The 20,905-nt window shown below is 40.3% G+C and overlaps 1 protein-coding gene and 1 long non-coding RNA gene across 6 annotated transcripts in view; one reads left to right on the forward strand and one right to left on the reverse strand.

Annotated features, from left to right (window-relative positions):
* LOC133486277 (Kv channel-interacting protein 2-like) overlaps window positions 1-20,905 on the forward strand; it is a 131,732-nt gene that overhangs the window by 109,145 nt on the left and 1,682 nt on the right. For 2 of the 5 annotated variants that reach the window (XM_061791186.1, XM_061791185.1), the window contains exons 2-6: window positions 16,952-17,076; window positions 17,165-17,234; window positions 18,552-18,622; window positions 18,720-18,827; window positions 20,789-20,893. In XM_061791186.1, the coding sequence (XP_061647170.1) occupies window positions 16,952-17,076; window positions 17,165-17,234; window positions 18,552-18,622; window positions 18,720-18,827; window positions 20,789-20,893 (479 nt within the window). Of the gene's footprint in view, window positions 1-6,202; window positions 6,866-15,118; window positions 15,222-16,951; window positions 17,077-17,164; window positions 17,235-18,551; window positions 18,623-18,719; window positions 18,828-20,788; window positions 20,894-20,905 lie in introns of those variants that run through there. The other 3 variants (XM_061791182.1, XM_061791183.1, XM_061791184.1) reach the window with 3 other exon arrangements.
* Window positions 16,957-19,620, reverse strand: LOC133486279 (uncharacterized). Its single transcript, XR_009790979.1, has 3 exons — window positions 19,569-19,620; window positions 19,290-19,505; window positions 16,957-17,082 (listed from the first exon to the last, which is right to left on the reverse strand). It is a non-coding gene; the product is annotated as an uncharacterized LOC133486279 (long non-coding RNA).

The following is a 20,905-nucleotide window of genomic DNA, read 5'->3' on the forward strand; positions in this document are numbered from 1 at the left end:
TGGTGGTGTTGTGGTACAATGCTGCTGTCTTTCATGCTGATGATGCAGGTTCAGTTCCCACCCATTGCCTCAATACCCAGCCTTGGATGATCACAAGCCCTGATTAAAAATGGATGGGTTGTGTCAGTAAAGGTGTTAAAAAGTGTGCCAAGCAAATTATGTGTGACTCACTATGGTGACCCCTGATGGAACAAACCAAAAGTCGCAACAACATAAATGAGGAGTTGTAATGTCACGGATGTGCCTCATATTTCACTTTTTAACATTAACAGTCACACCAACATAAAATGAAATTTACCAGTGATGTACTGTAAAACCTTACTTAGTAAATTAATTAGTAAAACGCTTTTACATCAGTAACATACATAACCACAGATGTGTCACGTTTGAGCAAAGTCAATGAAAATAAATAGTAAGAAGCGTGTTTATTTGTAATATATTGATTTTTCCATTTCTGTCTCAATACATGACGAATACTCTCTGACGTTATGTGAGAAACAGTGGCAGACACACAAGCAGCCTTAATGTGTCGCTCGTCTTCCATCGCTGATTGAACTCTCCAACTACAAAAGGTGTCTGGCCTGTATATGTCATTGTATTCCGGAAAGCTATGTAGACTGTTTAATTAACTATGTTTGTAGGTGTATGCAAAATATATGTCAAGGAATGCAGTTTCATCAATCAACTGCCCTTTACTCATTACAGTACACACAGTCAAGATCCTGTCTAAACATGTCACACATTAAAAAGCGTAATAGGCCTGCATTACTGTTTGAACCGACAGTGACTGACAACTGTGGGCGACCATGCATGTCCCTATTTTACTGTTACAATCGCAAAATTATATCTCAGTATCGTTTTGGGTTGCAATGCAGTGCTTGCGTGTGATGACTTGCAGGTTGGTAAGTCTCACAGGGTTGCTTTTTCAGTGGGAGGCAAAGCAGCTTCAGGTCTCATTTCAACTCAGACACGCATAAATCCTGCCACCGGCAAATCAAACCCTCCTTTAGACTTGTTTATCCCTCAGCATCCCCTTCACCAATGCCTTTTTCTCTTTATTTCTTCCTGCCTGCTTTTAGACACTGTGAATGGGATGCACAATTGACATAAGCATGGTCTCCGTTAAGACAAAATTGAGCTTTTTAATGCATCCAAATATAATTTCTGTTTGCCTTTGAGGCATCAGTTTCCTGCTCTGTGGCATTATTGAACACTGATGAAGACAGCAAGGGGATTCACCTGCTATTATTGTTTACATCCATTTCTTGTTGAATGATGGCTCAATCTCACAACTTCACCCAATGCCAAATCTCACCCTAGTAGATCTTGTCTTTGAATGGAGTTCATGTTTTCTACCATTATCATCATCAGGAATTTGTAGTCTATCCCAGCTCACCGAGCGAGAGGAGAGGTAGAACCTGGACTGATTACCTGTAAACCACAGGTTGCATAGAAACAGACAACCATTCACACACTTTCACACCAATTGGCACTTTAAAGTCTTCAGTTACACTCACGTATATGTTTTTGGACTGCGAGAGGAACTCGGGGATACCCAAAGAGAACCCACACAAGCACAGGATTAACATACATTCCTTTCATCATAGAAAGGCTTGAGCTGAAGGCGTATTAGCAGGACAAGTTCAGCGAAAAACTGATGCAGGGATTGACACGGTAACTTTTCAAGTGAACATTCATCAATTAACTTTCAACAAGTTGCTAAGACCCAAAGATCTGTTTTATTTGCGGTTGATGTGGTCCTGATGTCCTCATCAAACTGTGAACTTTTCACCCGTGATTGATTGGACTGGTTCGCAGCTGAAGGCAGCACGGTGAATGAGTGGTTGCACATCTGCCAGAGTTCAGAAGTTCAGGTTTGAATCTTAGCATTCTTGTGTCAAGTTTGGTTGTTCTGCCCATCGGTGGCTTTTCTCTGGGTACTCCAACTTCTTCCCTTATTCCAAAAACATGCTTCTTCGGTTAATTGTAGACTTTAAATTGTCCATAGGTGTGAATCTGTGATAAAAAAAAAAAAAAAAAAAAAAAGATTTTGTCTGGCGATCAGTCGAGAGTGTACCCTGCCTCCAGCCAAAAGTGAGCTGAGAAAGGCTCCAGCTCACTGTGATACTAATGACAACAAGGGCTGTAAAAATTGGATGAATGGATGGTTCCCAGCAGTCAAAAGCTGCTGGGATGAGAATCAGTACCAGCAAATCTGTGGCCATGGTCCTTTTCCAGTAAAGTGTGGCTTGTGTCCTCCAAGTTAGGAGCAAAGGCCTGCCTCAGGTGGTGAAGTTAAAGTATTTCAGGGTTTTATTCACAATGGATGGATTAGTGCATCGCATTGTTGTGGTGTTGAGAGAGGGAAGCCAATGGCCAATTGACTGGTCAATCTACAGTACATTTCCACCCTCAGCTATACACTTACACACATTGTGGGTAGTGACTGAAAGGAGGTTTCCTTTGTATGTGTCTGGACTCATCATTTGTGATTTCAGTGATCCGGGAGACTCTCAAAGAACAGCTGTGGCTGCTCCACATTAATATGAATCTGTTGAGGTGGCTGAGGCGTCTATTACCAGATGTCTCCCTGGTATGGTGTTTTGGGCACGTCCAACTGGGAGGAGACCCTGCGGCAGACTTAGGAAACGCTGGAAGGACTATGTCTCACAGCTGGCCTGAGAATGCCTCAAGGTCCCACCAGTGGAACTAGAACAGGTGGTCTGAGACAGGGAAGTCCTTACATCCCTACTTAGACTGCTGCCCCTGTGACCCAGTGCAGGAGAAGCAGACAAAAATGGATAGATTGAATTTGCTCACATTGGAACTTTTCAGTGTCATTGCTGTAAATGAAGTAATGTTCCCGAAAGAATAGTTTCATCTCTGACACTGTCGGCTCGGCTGTAATTAACACTTCTTCATCCTGTTAAGAACAGCATTCTTCACTGCCATTTTGGATCCAGTGCTTCAAGAGGTAGCTGACTTCACAACATAGCATTGTTAATATCAAAGTTAAGTCACAAGAATTCCATACAAGTGGCAAACAACATTGTGACAAACAATTGACTTCTTGCCTTCCCTCGAATAGGATGGTGCATTTCTGTTTGTTTGGTCTTCAGCCTTCAGTCTGTTTTGTAGTTTCAAATCCTGATCTTAGTTGCGTATCCACCACCGGATGTTTAAGCAGGTGATAGCTGCATCAACTGTGTAAAGTGTTATCATATCAGCAAGTAAGCCAGCAATGATTCACCGAAGTCTTAACGTTCCAGCACAATTTACAATTTACAAAACTGGTATGTTTTGTTTACTTCCAATTAAATTCCTGTTGTCCCAAGAGTGATGCTTGTTTACCAATCAGCAGACTGCAGTGTGTTAATGCACCATACCACTGTGGTTGGTACCTTATTAAGGATGGCATCATAATCGACTAATTGACCTGTAAGAATTATGTCGATTGGTTGGAATTGATTGTTGATTCACCACATCTTGAGGCAATTGAGACCAAATGGAGTGTGCCACTTGGCGGCATCTGGCAGCTGCACTGTTGGTTCATTCGCAATTAGTTTGCTGTCCAAAGAAGACAACATGATGTCAGCTATGGAAAGTTGAGCTGCTGTACATCCACACAGACCTCTGCTATAGAAAGCATTATCCTGCTTAATACGGCACTAGCATGGAAACTGGAGTTCAGAACATTCTGAGAGATCATCCCCATCCTTTTAAAAATGAAATAAAAGACTGTTAGTTGATTTTATTCTTTTAGTCGACTCTTCCCCATTGTCAATTAAGTAAAGTAAGTCAAATGGCCATCTATATTAGACTTTACACGATTCTGATCGGCTTGATCGGTATTGGCCGATAATTAGCATTTTATTCTGATCGGCTGATCGGCTTTGTCATAATTAGGGTTGAGCATCGAAAATCGAGAACCCATTGGAACCGGGACCAAGGTTCCGGTTCTCCAAGAAGTGTTCAAATAAAAAAATTTGGTTCCCAGTTTCGATGCCTAGTCCTCCAGCCGTGAAGAAGAAGTGGCGGAAAACAAGAAAATGCGGTGAAAATCAACGGAGAAGAACACGTAGGATGACGTGCTTGTGCCCAACTGCGGCGGCAGCGAACAAAAGTGTGTCTTAACTTCGTTAAAATGAATGACCAGTCGCCTCAGTGCAAGACTTGGAATAAGATAATATTGTGCAAAGGAGGCTTTCACGGTGTGTAGCGTCTGACGGGCTCCGAGCCTCAGCCTCCACCGCACGGTGCTTCAGTGAAGCTGAGTAAACAGGGTGAGTGGAACAATAAAATACGTCTATGCAAACATTGAGACAGCTAACAAGGTAAACGGTTGGTTGCACTTTTGCACTGATGTTTTTTATCGCTTATTTTAGTCTGCCAAACCAACGTAAGAGCTGATGAAAAAAAACTAAGTTTAACATTGGGCAAAAACTTTACTGTAGCAACTTTACATCACAATGAATTGGGACAAAATTCACATAAACGTCTCACTGTATCACAAACACTAACCTTGTGCCTCATCGGTGGGTAAGGAAAGGAATCAGCGTTTTATAGGCTTTGGTTTCATCCATTAAACAAATAAATAAATCACCAGTGCCGTGTGAAGTTACTTTTCGTGTCAAAATGCTGAGTTCCGGTGCGTACCCTTCAACATAAAAGACTACAAGCTTAAAACAGGATGTCAAGTTAAAACTTGCACATGTAAACAATTTGACATAATGAAACAGTCCCCAATAACTCTTTAATCAATGCGATATTTAACTTTTATCTGAAACATTAGTTAATGAATAGTAAGTCAATTGGGTTTGTTCCACGCACAAAGCCTTTTAGTTCATAGGTTTGTTATTGATACTGGTTATAAAGAACGTCAAGTCAAATGTTCATTTTAGTCAATGCTGCGGGCTGCTAAGAAAATGAATGTCATAATTCGCCGATCCGATCAATGACGTCAATCTCACGGCACACCAACAAACAAAAATGTCACAAAAAGTAGATGCACAGTAATTACTCTATGTACTTCCTGCCATGTAATAGAAGAGCATTTATTTGTTCTGTCTGTCACTATGCCTCACTGGCACAAATAGAGGAACAAAGATACATGAGTTCTTGTAAATGAACAATTTGTTGAGCAGTTAAGTAAAATTTGATAATTTCCCATTGCACACCTGAAGATCGCTCATGGCACACTAATGTGGCACGGGACACTGGTTGGGCATCACTGGACTCGAGAATACTTTTGAAGATACTCAGTATACAGTACACAAGTATATGCAGTAAATGAACAAGTCATTTAAATAGACACATTGCACCATCTTGTGACCGGATTGGTGATCAGTTTTGGTTTTTTTAAACTCGGTGATTGCCCCCAAAAATCCTGATTGTGTAAAGCCTAATCTATATGCAGGGGTCATTGTTTTACAACGGAGTTCCATTCCCTAGATGGCGAAGTGACCCGAATTTGTATATTCAGTAATTTGGAGCACTACACTAACCTGACTAAAATCATAATTATTATAAATATTTGTATGACAAACACTCATCCATGAATGTAAAACAAACAAACAAAAGCGATACGTTTGCCAGTAACTGACGGTGCCTTCTTGTGTTGCATCGCAACATGTTTTTTTCACTTCTGCGCAAACTAAACCGTTCGTAAGCTGCCTACCCCTTGTACTTTAAAATGCTTGAAACTGCACTTTTGATTAATCTCAATCTTACACGTAAAATTGAACCATCAAGTCGATAGTGCGTCATCATGAATACCAGTTTTTAATTGAGTTTGAGTACTGTGAAATGTCAGTGTGACAGATGCCACAGTAGAATCCGCACTGTACACAATTCCAAATACAATGCATAACCTTAGCCAGATTGCACCTCCAGGCTGTGTGTTTGCTTGTCCATATGTGTTGATTTTACGCTCAGGGAGCGACGACAGCCACATCTGTGACTTTGTCCGTTGCAGCTGACTTTACCGACTGAAGCCTCTTGGCTGCTTCTCCTAATTTTGTCATTCCTACCTTCCCGCACTCCCTTAGAGTCATCATTTGTTTTTTCTGACTTGGCCCCTTGTCCTCTCTGTTGCTGTTATTTTCTCCTCGAGCTCTTGCCCTCCCCGTCTTGTCTCATTTCATTATTCTCCTCCTTTTCGGTTCTCCCTCCCAAACTAGTGTGTGTAGTACCCCTCCTCAAAGCATTCCCCCGCTCCATCTTTCCCTCACTCAATGCCATCACTGGCCCAATTAAGCGTGGGGAGGGACATAGCGGGAGGAGAGTCGGAGAGGTGAGACAAGAAAGGGGGAGGAAGACAGACAAAAGAGTGGAGACAGTTTGAGAGTCAGCATCTGGAAAGAACAAATAACTGCCACCACCATCCTGCTAGGACACACACACACACACACACACACACAGGCACAATGAATTGTCCGAACTTCACCTGGAACCTAAACAACCTTTGACAGCCTCTGAAGTGGTGGCAGTGGGGGCGGAACGGCAAGTAGACAGCCCCTGCTCCCTCACGCTTACCATTCCCGATGAGGGAACGCGGGGAATAACAATCCAGCCTCTGTGAGAAGAACCAGCAGACCGCTGCTACGCGGTCTCAGGATGGCGGAATACCGGCACATAGAGGGGGACTAAAGCGAAGAGTTGAAAACGCAGCTAAGAAGGCGGACGTGCAAGATTTTTGCCTGTCAGAATCAGAGAGGAGGAAAGAGGACGATGCATCTGTTCTTCCGAGACAAGTGGGAGGTGGAGGGCCTGCAGACGGTGGGCATCCTCCTGGTGGTGTGCAGCTCTCTCAAACTGATGCACTTTTTGGGGCTTATCGACCTTACCACGGCAGGTAAGATGAATGGTAAGCGAATGAGGGAGGGGTGCACGCCCACAAGCTACAATGATGACAAATGATGCTTGTAGCGAAGTTTGACAGGGAGCATGTAAAAATGCACATTTCATACCTCTAGGGCACTTCATTGGGTGCTGTTTTACCATATTGGAGACTCAAAACACCTCTCAGTTTATAACCACTGCAAACCACAATAACAAACACATTGATCATTTAAAACAATTTCATAGTAAAGTATCTACTGTATCTCTGTTAATGGATCCTCATTAGATTTTGCTGATGTTTGCACAAAACCTCTCAACATATCGGTCGTCTCTCTGCGTCCTTGCTGCTAAACTTCATGCAAGCAGTCCACGTTGTAGTTTGATGGTCATATCTATTTTGAGTTATAATTTTTCAGCATATACCATAGTGATAGAAGATATGGAAAATTGACAAAATTATTGCTACATGTGGTCATTAGACCAGAAAGTGAGAATTGAAGATATGGACCCTGGGAAGACTTTTTGCTGATGTGTGGGTGTGTGTGTGTGCGTCTGCGTGTGGTGTGGCAATTTTTGTTGTACCTGGGCAACAGTGTGGCTCATAATCTCTTTTGTAGTTCATCCAAAATATGGTTTGGTTTTGTTTGTGGGTTGTTCTTCCACACCAAACTCCTCCAAGCACACCTTTATAAACCTTGCTTTGTGCGCTGCAGAACAGGAAAGGGCCTTCTACAAACTGTTCCCACAAAGTTGGAAGTATAGAATTCTCCAAAGTGAAAAATAATTTAAAATAAAGGGAGGGGGGGGGGATAAAGGTTGTATGGCACCGCTTTGTTGATTTATGTCTGTACTTAAATACTTTTAGTGTACTCTAAATTGTAAGTTAAGAGCCCGAAAGGAGAGAAGTAGTAAAAGATAGGGAAGGACATGTCACTAAATTTATGGGGAGACTGGGGAAAATAATCCCTCCATCCCTCCATCCCTCCATCCATCCATTGTCTTCAGTGCTTGTCCTCATTGGGTTCGCTGGTGAGTTGGAGCCAATCTTAGCTGACTTTGGGCAAGAGGCTGGGTACCCTGGACGGGGCACCAATCAATTGCATGGCACATATACGTAGACAAACAACTATTCACACTCACATTCACACCTATCTGCACAGTACGGAGAGTCCCTAAGGGGACACGGAAGGGGGAAAAAAAACCAAGCTTGAAAACTAAAAACTCTGCAAGATCTTGCAAAACTTTCTTTCATATTAATGTACTTCTAGGTAAACAAACATGGCTTCTGAGGTGCAGGGGCTTCTAAAGTCACTGTTTTTGAGAAACATACACTGGAACTCACATTCTTTTGGAGCAAACAAACAGAACCCTTTTAATTATTTTTCAGTCACGTTAATCGTAACAACACTGTGGCCTCTTCCTCAGTCATCCTTGCACCTCACTCTCCAGTCAAGACCAGCCGACCTATGCTGCATATATTTCTTAAATTAATAATGGTACATTAAACTACTGCACTTCAATTGGCTGGCAACCGGTTAAGGGTGTACCCCGCCTCCTTCCCGATGATAGCTGGGATAGGCTCCAGCACGTCCGCGACCCTAGTGAGGAGAAGCGGCTCAGAAAATGGATGGATGGATGGATAAACTACTGTATGTATAGATGAAGATAAGACTTGGTGTATGAACAAAGACAGATATCGTATGTGTGAAGCATTGTTGTCTTTCATTCATTACTGGTGCCACAAAGAAAATGCACTGCTCTTTCCTAGCCCAATCTCATTGTTTTGAGCTAAAGCCATTCATTCAGTCTTGGATCAATTCACTTCACAGAATGCAGCAATAACAAGCAATGAAATAAGACTGGAAATAAAATGTTTGAGCATCATGTTGTGTGCTCTATGTAACAGTCTGAAATTGTGTGGATGCAGCCACCAGCCACCCTGCCCCGAATGCATGTCTTCCGTGTCAGATGTAATTCTAATTACAGTAACCCTTCAAACTTATCGTTGTTCTTACATCAATTGTATTAACTTTTCTTTTTCTCAACGTTCATTTGAATTTCTTGCAGCAGATTGGGAGAGGCAAATATCAAGTGTCATTCTGTTTAGCAAAACTTCATATTCACAGTAAAATATTTTGCAGATATAACTCGAGTCACAGTCAATCTTAATTGTATACAAAGCTACGATACACGTAGCTCACTGTGTGAGCCGCGCGCTGGCCCACCAGAACAATGACAAGTTATCGTGTCTGGAAAAAGTATCGTGTCCGTATTGTTCACCGACCGATTTGTCAATATATTAATTTGCATGACCGGCCTTCTGGTTGGGACCCAAAATTGGGTTGCAGACCTATTTTGGGTGAGTCGTAGACAGCTGCATTCAATAAGGGCGCTCGGGGTGCTGATTCACATTGAAAAAGCAAAAAAAATTTCAATATTGAAAATGAAAATGAAATATTATAATACAAATAATACACATTTTATGTATATCTATTTTAGGTGGTTTTCCAGTTCAGTTGCATTCGGTCGTGTTGCTCGGTGTGTGGCGGGCCTTTTAATACTAACCTGAAGTCACTGATGGTGTAGTAGTGGTTCACTTGCCTGATTCACTGTGCAGGCAGCGTGGGGTCGCTTCCCACTCATTGACGTGAATGTGAGTGTGAATGGTGAAGTCAAGTTTATTTCCATAGCCCATAATCACAAAAGAGTCTCAAAGGGCTTCACAGGCCTACAGTTGACAAAGATTGACGACATCTAAACCCCCCAAACGGGCAAGGAAAAACTCAAAATCCCATTAAGGAAAAAATGGTTCTGTCTCTTTATGTACCCTATGATTTTCTGGCAACCAGTCCAGGGTGTTGTCTCTGCCTTTCGCCCATTCAGCTGGGATAGGCTCCATGTCACCCATGACCCCATGACATGACATGTTAAGTCAAATAGAAAATGGATCGTTAGAAATAGCCACCTTTTTAAATCAGGATTGCAGTGATGCTTTGCTTTGCCACTTTCATCACCAAGTGTGAGGCTGGTTTAACAAGTGATACAGTCAATGTTTGGTCCCGCTCTGGTCTTAATCTTCAACAGTGTGCTGTATCAACATGCTCGCTGCATTCTCTTTGCCTTGAGAAACTCAGATCTCTGGGGTGTCAGGAATCGAGAGGCTCCTTCAAAATGAATATTGAAGAAATGTGTTTGCCAAGGAGATATAAATAGAGCCGATGATTTTGTTTTTTTCCTGAAGTGAAGTGACGTTGTGATGGTCTGTCAAAGTGTACCTCGGGAAACTGTTAAGACTAAATGCACAATCACTGCAGGGCAAGTGTCATGATGCTGCATAATGTTGCCTTTTTACTGTTCGTTTGAAAGATGTTTATGGTCATTCGTTCGCATTTTAGGGAAAATGACGTGTAACTTGTGACACTTGCAGGAAAAAGCACCATCCGTCCATCCCTATTCTATAGCGCACCGCATATCCCCATCAGCATCTATCCCAGCTGACTTTGGGCGAGAGGCGGTCTACACTCTGGTAGCGCTGGAACGGTTATTCGAATAACTCAAATAATTCGATTACAAACAAGTTTAATTCATGCACTAACTCACAGGTATCAAACTCAAGGCCTGAGGGACAGATCTGGCCCATCACACCACATTATGTGGCCCACTAAAGCAAGGAAAGCGGTCTACTTCATGTTTCTTGTTAAATAGGTTTGTTGTTTTCGTCCGTAATTTTTCTTCACTTTTAACAGATTTATTTTTTCCACCAAATCCCATCTTGACATAAAGCGAACAATAGTTGTATACTTAATATTTGTGTCACAATTTTCCATGCCTTATGATTTCAAATTCAATTAATTGTTAACAATATATGTAACAATCAATGGCATGTCTAAATGAAATAATATGGTGATGTGACTATAAAGTTATATCGTTCTTATAGTCATAAGGGCCATCTGAGGGAAACCATAACTATAATGTGGCCTGTAGCAATAATGAGTTGAGACACCCCTGCACTAACTGCATGGCCACAACTGAGCCCAGAGGCACTCAATGCGCAAACTGGCTAACTAGTCAGTTAACTGCCAGCCACTATCAACCAACAGCCAACAACAGCAGATCTACACTCTCATTGGTTTACTCCCACGTAACGCAACAAGTCAGGCCCTGCCTTTAAAAGCCACACACAGTCAAAGTAACAGATACTACAGTGTAGAACATGAAGCTGGAGGCCCCAAGTGGACAGAAATAATACCTGGATCTCACATGCATGTTTTGTATTGGTATTCTGCATAAAGCTTTAAAATGTATATACAAAAATAAAATAAATATATGGTCGCTACCGGTATGGTCATGGAAGGTTCTGGAACCCCGACAATAAACGAGAGACTACTGTATCTCTTCCCCGTCTATACGAAAAGGAATTTAATGAAAATCACTAACAGAGCCTGAAAGCTAATGTCACTATGCTGCTTTACCTGGAAAAATGCATGAATGGAACATATTGAATAGAAATTGTTTTCTTTGAGGCTCACTTGGTTAAATGTCTTAAAGCAGTTGTACAGGAGAAATGACAGCAGCAGCCTGCTTTCTTTGATTAGACGTGCGCGCACACACATACAAACACATGCACATCCTAAAGGGATCATGTGTTTGTATGCACGTTTATTAAAATGAAGGTTAATCCCTCAGAGTGGCTTCTCTTTCCTAGAAACACTCTGATTTGTACCAGAATATATTACAACATGCAGCGTTTTCCATGATTCCCAGAGGTGGGAAATCCAGAGAGACGAGAAGGACTATTTCTGAGTAAATATTTTTTTTATTTTATTGTATTTGCAGTTTGCCTAGAGACACAATGACATTGTTCGCACTATATTTGCTTCAGTCCTCAAGTTGTGTGCTAATAAAATGGTGTAATGAGTCATGTAATCCGACTCAATGACGTGAAATATAATGAAATGGAAAACTATAATGAAGGCAGAGTGGTCCTGCTTGGTATAATTTAAGCACCCATCATGCTCTGTGGAATGCATCGTTTTGAATCAAGATGGCTCAGTGAGAGTTTGTTGTTGTTTTTGTTGAACAGATGGAGCACGTTCTCACGAGAATTTAGTACCATTATGTACAAAAAGTAATTAGTTGAGAAGAGACAGAAATCTATTTAAATCACTTTATATTGTGTATATTATCCTTTGTTTGTATGCAAATTAAACTTAATTAAATCTGTTCTGAATTTTTTTTTTAAATGCTATAACAAAGGGGTAGTCTAGACTTTAATCTAGTCATAATTTAGCAGGTAGCAATATTAATAGTGGAGTATGTTGCTTGCAAACACGTTAATTCAATCAGGTACACATTACAAAATCACTTTCAAAATGTAGTCTGAAAATAATAAGGGCAACCTCTATAAAAAAATAAAAAATAATCCTGTTTCAGGCTGGAATTTTAAATAATAAAACCTGAGGCAAACACTCATAAGACAAAGATCAATATTAGCAAATTTAACTTTTGTATCAAATCACTTATGTCCCTTACAGGCCACCTTAGTCGTGGGGCATCAGAGGTTAAGCTAATGGCCTTCACCAAACAAGCCTGCATTTTTGACAGACAAAGTTTGGATTATGTCCGTATAACGTGCGATTCAAATCAACTGACTTAGTGACTTGTGTCATCAAATTTGAGATTTCAAGCTCAAACCTTAGAGCTGTGAGGCAGATGTGCTCACCACCATCACCCTGTGTTGCCAATGCCGATACATATAGCATATGCACATTTATTCTGGGGGGGTTCACATCCTGAAATTGTTTCGCAGTGGTTCAGTATCTAGTTAAACATACTGGTTGTCTTCTCTGTCGCCTGAGGATACTGTTATGTAGCCTTAATAGTCTTGTGGAAAAACTCGAGTCCACCCCCTCATTTCTTTGACGTCTTAATGGATCCCACCTGGACCTCAGTAATCCTCCTTGTTCCCTCAAAATCTGAATTCATTTTTGTTGTCACTGTTGCTATCTTGGTTGATTTATTGGCTATTGTAGCTCAAATGCATATACCCTAGTAATATCATAAAAACGTAATTAACTGGGTGTTGCCTGTGAGTTCAAATCCAGCTGTATGGTATACTCCCGCTATAGTGAGCAGGCCTTTAGGAATAATCTAAGAATGTGATGCAGGAATACACTATGCATGCAGGGGGTGTGATCTCAGTAGCCCCGCAGTCAGTCGTGTGCAGTGTGCACGTGGCGCTGAGGGATGCACAGTGCAAGGGTAGAACGTCACCAGAAGTAGCATGAAAATATGTTTTGAAAACTTTGCTGCAAGACATTTCCCCACTATACACTTACTAACAAATTTGCAGATCATCACTCCATTCTCATAAATTCTGATGGAAAGTTTCTGGTATTGAAAATGTTGTTAGCGTCCTACGCTAATCACTACAGCGTTTTTATACAGATTTGGACTTTTCATCTCTGACCATAATATCTATTTCCTCTAATAGTGGACTGGGTGTATATTTACTCACCCTTGCTGAATTTGCTCACTTACAAAGTCTCTAATTTTATGGTTGTTTATTGATTATGGTAATAGACAGAAGATAAATCCAAAATGAGTACAAAATAAAAATGAAACATAAGAAACACCCACAATAGTAAAGTTATCAAATGTGAGGTAATGAGTGAGGTACCGGTAAGTGTTTGATCTCCAAGCTTAACACAATTTAGTACTTGGTGGAGTGACCCTTGTTGACAGCAATGAGACATATCTTTTAGTCGGTATGAGGGATTTTGGCCCATTCCACTATACAGTGCTGCAAATTTCTTGGCTACTGCTCGAAGCTTCAGCTCCCTCAACAGGTTTTCTATTGGGCTGAGGTCTGAAGTATGACAACACCACACCATGGACTGTAATATGCTTCTTCTTGAGTCATGCCTTTGTTGCCCAGGCAGTATGTTTTGGGTCATGCCCGAAGACCCATCTTCAGTGTTTTTGCTGAGGAAGGGAGGTTTTTTCCCCCCCTGGTCCATGGCTAACATTAGTTGGACCCTCAATGTGAGGAAATCAAAACCGGTTTCCTCCTCCATGCTTGACTGCAGGGATGTTCTTTGGGTCATCCTAATTTTTTTTTTTCATTCTTGAAAAAAGTTGATAGCTCAGCTTTGGTTTCATCTGACCACAGCCCTTTGTCCCAAGCCTTCACCAAGTCATTTTGATGTTTAGTTGCCAACTTAACGGCGGTCCGTACTAAGGATGCACCGATATTGTAGATCCATACTCCAGACTTTGAAAAAAATGCTCCGATACTACACGCAAAATTGTTACTCCAAAAAGTGTTTTATTACAGTGAAACGTGTGCCATGTTCAAGAAAAGTTTATTTTCAGGTTTTAACAATATATAATTAAAGTAAAACACAATTTCATCACAATTGCAAGACGTTGTTGCATTGTCAAGTATTGGTACTTGGTATCAGTGAATACTCAAATATATGTACGTGTACTTGTACTCTGTTTGGGGAAAAAAAGTGGTATTGTGTATCCCCAGTCTTTTACTGCAATATTTCGGTCCATTGCATTTTTTCTTCACTTGTTCCTCGATATAGTTTGATGACAGCAATTTTGAACCGTCTTTTTTTCAATACATTGTTCAATAATTGTATACTAAGCTACATGCTTGCTCCTAATGTATTTTACCTTGACTTCTGATTTCAGAACAAGTTATCCATCAGTTAGTTGGTTTAAAAAAAAAAAAAAATCAGTAATCAAATGCAGAGCCAATTATGAAATAAGGCAATTAGACATTCCTATGGTTTCACAGTTATAACTGTCCCTTTGAGTGCAATCATAGCTCTGATGAGACACCTCTGGTGTAGATCATTTAGACCACTGAGCTGACATGCCTGTTATCACGAAAACTAAAAAGCAAGCGTAAAGGCAGTTTTTGAGTACATGTTGACTTATTGTATGCAGTCTATTTCCTCTGTGTACAGAAATGAACTCGTATAATATAGCGTTGGACTTGGAGGTGGTTAGAATGGGGTAGCAAATTAGGTGTCACGCGCTAGTGAAATGATGTTGATATTAACCAGTATGGGATTGGTTTCTAAGGTTTAACGTGGATCTCTCATTACTTGGCTGGGTCAGCAGGCAATCATAGAGCATGCCAGCGTGTTTTCATGTGTCTTTGGCATGATGTATGTACTAAGGCGTCTGATTTTTTTTTTTTTTTTTTTTTTGTACTGCATGTAACCGGTGTTTCTAACCTTTGTGCTATGGTTGGTGATTACAGGCAATCCTTCCAACAGCCAAAGCAAAAAAAGCATAAAGCAGCGATTCCTCAAGCTGCTGCCATGCTGCACGCCCTCGGCCGCCCCCTCAATCAGTCAAAGCAAGTCCTCCTTCACTCTATACACGTCTTCATTTTATCTCTCGTGTCCTGCCTCTCTGGAGGATCAACACCACGCAGCTGTTGACATGTGGCTACAATAGCCCCAAGAAAGACACTTGAACACCATAATGGATACACTGTATACAGTAGTTGCCTGATATGTACTGCAGAGAACACTACATTCATGCCAGGTTTTTAAACTGAACTTTCTTGCTTTTGACTTTTGACAAAAAAAAATTTGGGGGGGGGGGGATTCGCATTATACACGAGAAATTATGGTACATTTAAATTTTTATTGTCACAGCCCGCAAAGTGGCACAATTCGGAAAGTCCTCGGTTATATTACAATTTTTCTATTTGAAACAGTTTTTTTTGTTTTGTTTTGTTTATTTCAGATCATGTTACATTTGTGTTTCTTTGGAACAATAATTAAGACGTCAACATGGGACAAAAATGGTATCTATTCATTCAATTTTGACAAAGATATGACATTCTCTCTCTTATAGATTCAAAATTATACCTGTTCTAGGTGTCCAGTGTACATCAAGTACAAAAGGAAAACAATTTATTGAGCAGCCAATGTTGGACTTTTCTATTGGAAAATCATGTTCTTTTGGCATGCGCCAAAAATCAGGCTAGGATCTAAACTGTGAAAATTTGATTGACATGTTTGTGTTGATGTGATATTTAGAATACGGATTTGTGTACATGATAAGTGACAGAAAGACGGGTGTGATAGTTGGTGAATTGTGGGCATTTGTTAATGTGGTCAATGTTATTATTTAGTATACCTTTTTTACAGGCTTCTCATGTTCTCATTTTCCTACTCAGTTTTTATTCAGTGTGGGGACATCTCATTATAAGAGCTCATTTATTTTGTGTTTTAATATTTAATTTTACTTTAGTTCTCGATTTCTTAATAATGTACTCTGAAATGCACCTATAATTATTTTGTGTTTACGTATATATAAAGATGACTGTATTGCCACGAATAATGACTGGGGGAGTTTGTATATTGAGTTTGTATAACACATCATATTACCAATATATTAGTGCAACTAGAGTTTAAAACAAAATAAAAAGGACTGCAGAGAAACCGAGAAATGCTGCTGTTTTGGTTAGCAACAGAGTTCAAATGGGCAATGTGTGTCTGAATGATCGTGCCTATGAACTGAGATAGTCACAATTGTGTGTATGTAGGTCTGTATGAGGGAGACATTTAATTTGTGTCTAATGGTTACCTGGCAACTGCATGGGGCATGGCATAAATTAGAGTAGTGACACTATTTGAGGAAATAGTGTGTGTGTGTGGGTGAGAGTGTGTATTTGTTCATTTATATGGATGTGATAGTACAGAGCGAGAGAGAGGGAGATTTATATGCACGTTGACAGTTTATTGTTCATTTTAATGGGTTATAAAGGAAATAGCTTGTAGAGGTCGAGCTCTGCGTAAGAGTGTGAATAAAATATAAAATGTCTGCTGCTTACGGTGTCTGCACATCTTTTTGTCACATTGTCTTGACTCCCATCATCAGTGGGACATCACTTTCTCCTCAACGTACTCTAAAACTTAATTTGAGCTTTGTTTTTTTTTTCGAAAAATCTGCATTTTAAAGGTGTTTAATTGCTCTATTAGTAGAGGTTATCTTCATACCGCGACAAGACTTGAGTTTAACATGAGACATAAACTTAGATGCTTGTCGTGATGCTAACACGAGTGTGTCCCTCACGCAGACAGTGTAGAAGATGACTTTGAGCTCTCCACCGTGTGCCATCGGCCAGAAAGCATGGACAAGCTGCAGGAGCAGACAAAGTTCACCAAGAAGGAGCTGCAGGTTCTCTACCGGGGCTTCAAGAATGTACGTCTGGTTAAAGAAAAGACCGATAACAAATATGAAACTGTTATTGATTATTGCTTCTTGTTTCATCGACGTTTTTGTTTGCCAGGAGTGTCCGAGCGGTGTGGTGAATGAGGAGAACTTTCAGAATATCTACTCCCAGTTCTTTCCTCAGGGAGGTGAGGCGCAAATGATAAACAGTAGTCTCCTACTCTTTGCCGACAATAGGGATTGAGCAGTACCGCGAGTAGCGAAAAAGCAAAAGTAATTGATGCCCCCCTAAAATGTTTGTATTTGCCTATATTAATAGTTTAAACTGTAAAGATAATACAACATTTCAAACATCTTATTTTACCCTTAAAAATAAAATTCTTAGAGATGATTTGTTTTTGAAAAAAAATGCACCTGGACTTGTATGCACCTGAACATACGGTAAAGACTCTCCCCTAACATCTTCCACTAACAACCCAGGCTAAACTACACTCTTCCCTGACATACAAAGATACAAACCTTGTCTCCAAGTCAAGATATATTTCTTCAACATACTTCCTTGAATGCAATTCCTGTTTAGCTTTGGGGTCATCTGGTGGCATTTTAGAGCAGTGACTCTTAACCTGGATGCCGTGGCGCTGTGAAAGATTATTAGGGGTGCTGCTGGAAATTATCCAATTTCACTTGATATGTGCCAAAATTAATATTTATTATTTCTAAATATATTTTGTTCATCTCTCTATGCCACCGAAGTATAGTGACAGGCAGAACAATTAAATGTTATTCCATTAGATGGCAGAATGTACAATTATCCAGTGTTTCCACCTGTTGCCATTCATACAACAGAATACGTAAGTCACGGCTTCCGGCAAGTATATCAGCTTTGTGTTTCAATGACATTGGCCCAGATTTCTCACTGAGTAAGTCACTTTGTGAGTAAATTGAGACGAGATGGTCATTATTTCAATATTTATACTTTTTGTGCCATTTTTGTTTGGTGTTGTGCTGTAAGATCTTTCTACCGTGTAATGGCTACCTTGACTCAATAAAGATTGGGAATCGGTTTATTCGAGTGTTCTCGAAAGAGCACAAAAACTGCAAATAGGTGAGTTTTCCAGTGGATAACAAAAAATACAGTAAAAAAAAAAAAAAAAAAAAAAAAAAAAGATAAATTCACAATTCATTATTGTACAATAGAGCCTCTACAGATCTGACTCGTATCCCCATACAAAATAATGGAAATATTCTGTGCTAAGGTCACTTTCACCTTCGTGAACCCTTTATTAACAATAGAGGTGATGTTTTTATTACATTTTAACATCTCATTGTGTTAAATACTTTTTTTTTTTTTTTTTTTGGTAAAATTAAATGTTAACCACTTTTCCTGCAGTAGTATTTGGGATCTTTTTTTTAATTGTTATCAAGGCTACTGTATATTTAGCATGCTGCTAATCTCAATTTCATGTTTGGAGGGCTTCCTTTACCTGTGTGCTTTATCTTTGCAGATTCAAGTACGTACGCACACTTCCTGTTTGAAGCCTTTGACACTGACAAGAACGGCTCAGTTAGTTTTGAGGTGATCTTTTGATTCTTTCTCTATTCGGCACCCTTGAACAAATAAGCAGGTCGTTGTTGTTGCAAGAGCCATACTAACATATTTCCTCCTGTGTCAGGACTTTGTATTTGGCCTGTCTATCATCCTGAGAGGGACAATTAACGACCGCTTAAACTGGGCGTTTAACCTCTACGACCTTAACAAGGATGGCTGCATCACCAAAGACGTCAGTTTGCTTCTCTTTTTTTTTATCAATTATTTAAATCACTCATTAACCTTAGGTTTGTATTATGCAAAGTACTCTGCTCCAAACCTGATGTTGAGCTGAGTGATCATGCAATTTATATGCTGTAATTTGTTTGTTAGTTTATTTTAAGATTAAAACTATTTTTTTTCTACAAACATGTTACAGATTTGCTTTGGCCCATTATTGTTTCCAGAGCACGATGAATGATTTATCATGACTTTTATCGATTTATTTATAAGCCTAAAAAGATCCATCCATCCATCCATTTTCTGTACTGCTTATCCTCACTATGGTCATGGGCGTGCTGAAGCCTATCCCAGCTATCTATAATTGGTCGCATACAGCTTTTAATGTTTTTTTAATCCATGTTGGCCCATATATTATTATTAATTATATATTTTATTTATTTATGACCTTTAATGTTTTTAGATGTACACTCACCTGTCACGATATGTAACCTTATGGTATTGGACTGGACCCAAAAGCAGACTGAGGTGGAGGGAGTAGAGGAGAATGGCTTATTTAGAAGTAGCTCAAGGTTAGTATTTCCAATGCGTGAGGGTGATCTGAAGGAGCAAGGAACTGGCAGGTGAGCAGGTGAACGAGCTTGACGACGTGGTTGGAGCGGGCAGTGAAGCAGGAGATAAGGGAGGAATACTGGAAGCAGAGAAGAACACAAGAGGATGAGTACTAGTGCGGATAGCCAGGTAATCAACTTACAAACAGGAGGCGTAGTCTCGAGAGTTGGCCTGTGTACCACGAATGAGTGCGAATACTCTGGCGCTGGATCCCAGGGTCAGGCAGGCTTAAATACAGGCAGTGATGAGTGCTGATTGGGAACAGGTGCGCGGGCGAGGAGGTGGTGATGCTGGAGAGAGAGAGAGAGAGGGAAAAGTGAGGCACAAAGCGCCACCCAAGGTCCAAAAAAAGAACTTCCGGGCACAGATCATGAGACTGACCCATTATTATAAATTTCCAGACCAAGTGAAGTGATTCATCATGCCATTATTTTTTTATCATGATAAAAAAAATGTATTGGGAAAAAATAGTTTATAGTGTATTTGTATTTATTAGACACTATTATAGAGTATAAAACTACTTTATGGATTTCCGTTGATCAATTATTGCAGATGTACTACACTGACTAAGCCATTTATTTCTTTACGAGGTCAAACATTTTTATTAATCTAATTACTGTATTACCATTTTGCAGGACTAGTAGACTATCCATCCATCCATCCATTTTCTGAGCCGCTTCTCCTCACGAGGGTCGCGGGCGTGCTGGAGCCCATCCCAGCTATCATCAGGCAGGAGGCGGGGTACACCCTGAACTGGTTACCAGCCAATCGCAGGGCACATACAAACAAACAACATTCGCACTCACATTCACACCTTCGGGCAATTTAGAGTCCCCAATTAATGCATGTTTTTGGGATGTGGGTGGAAACTGGGGTGCCCGGAGAAAACCCACGCAGGCACGGGGAGAACATGCAAACTCCACACAGGCGGGGACAGGGGATTGAACCCCGCTCCTCAGAACTGTGAGGCTGACGCTCTAACCAGTCGGCCGCCGACTAGTAGACTAGTAGACTAGTATTCATTTAATCTTGTAAATGCCATCAATTGATTCTATGTTGTTAGCGTTAATTTTTTTGTGTTGTCTTGAAAATAGATTTTCAATTCTTTGCGTAATTTTATCAAACTTTTTTTAACATATATATATATATATATATATATATATATACACTCATATTTTCGATTTTAATTTCTATATGCAAGGGTGAAAACGCAGAGAGTAAAGTATAGTTTGGTTTGTTTATTGCAAAAACTGACATGTACAGCACTGTATCTGTCGGGAAATCTCATGTTGCCTCATAAGCTCTAAAATTACTTTTATTTTAATTCTTGGCGCTGTCATTCACGACACTTTCTCTTTGCAGGAGATGCTGGACATCATGAAGTCCATCTACGACATGATGGGGAAGTACACGTATCCCACGATGCAGGATGATGCCCCCAGAGAGCATGTAGAAAGCTTCTTCCAGGTCAACAAAAAA

This window comes from Phyllopteryx taeniolatus, chromosome 11 (assembly GCF_024500385.1).
Source record: "Phyllopteryx taeniolatus isolate TA_2022b chromosome 11, UOR_Ptae_1.2, whole genome shotgun sequence".
Lineage (NCBI taxonomy): Eukaryota > Metazoa > Chordata > Actinopteri > Syngnathiformes > Syngnathidae > Phyllopteryx > Phyllopteryx taeniolatus.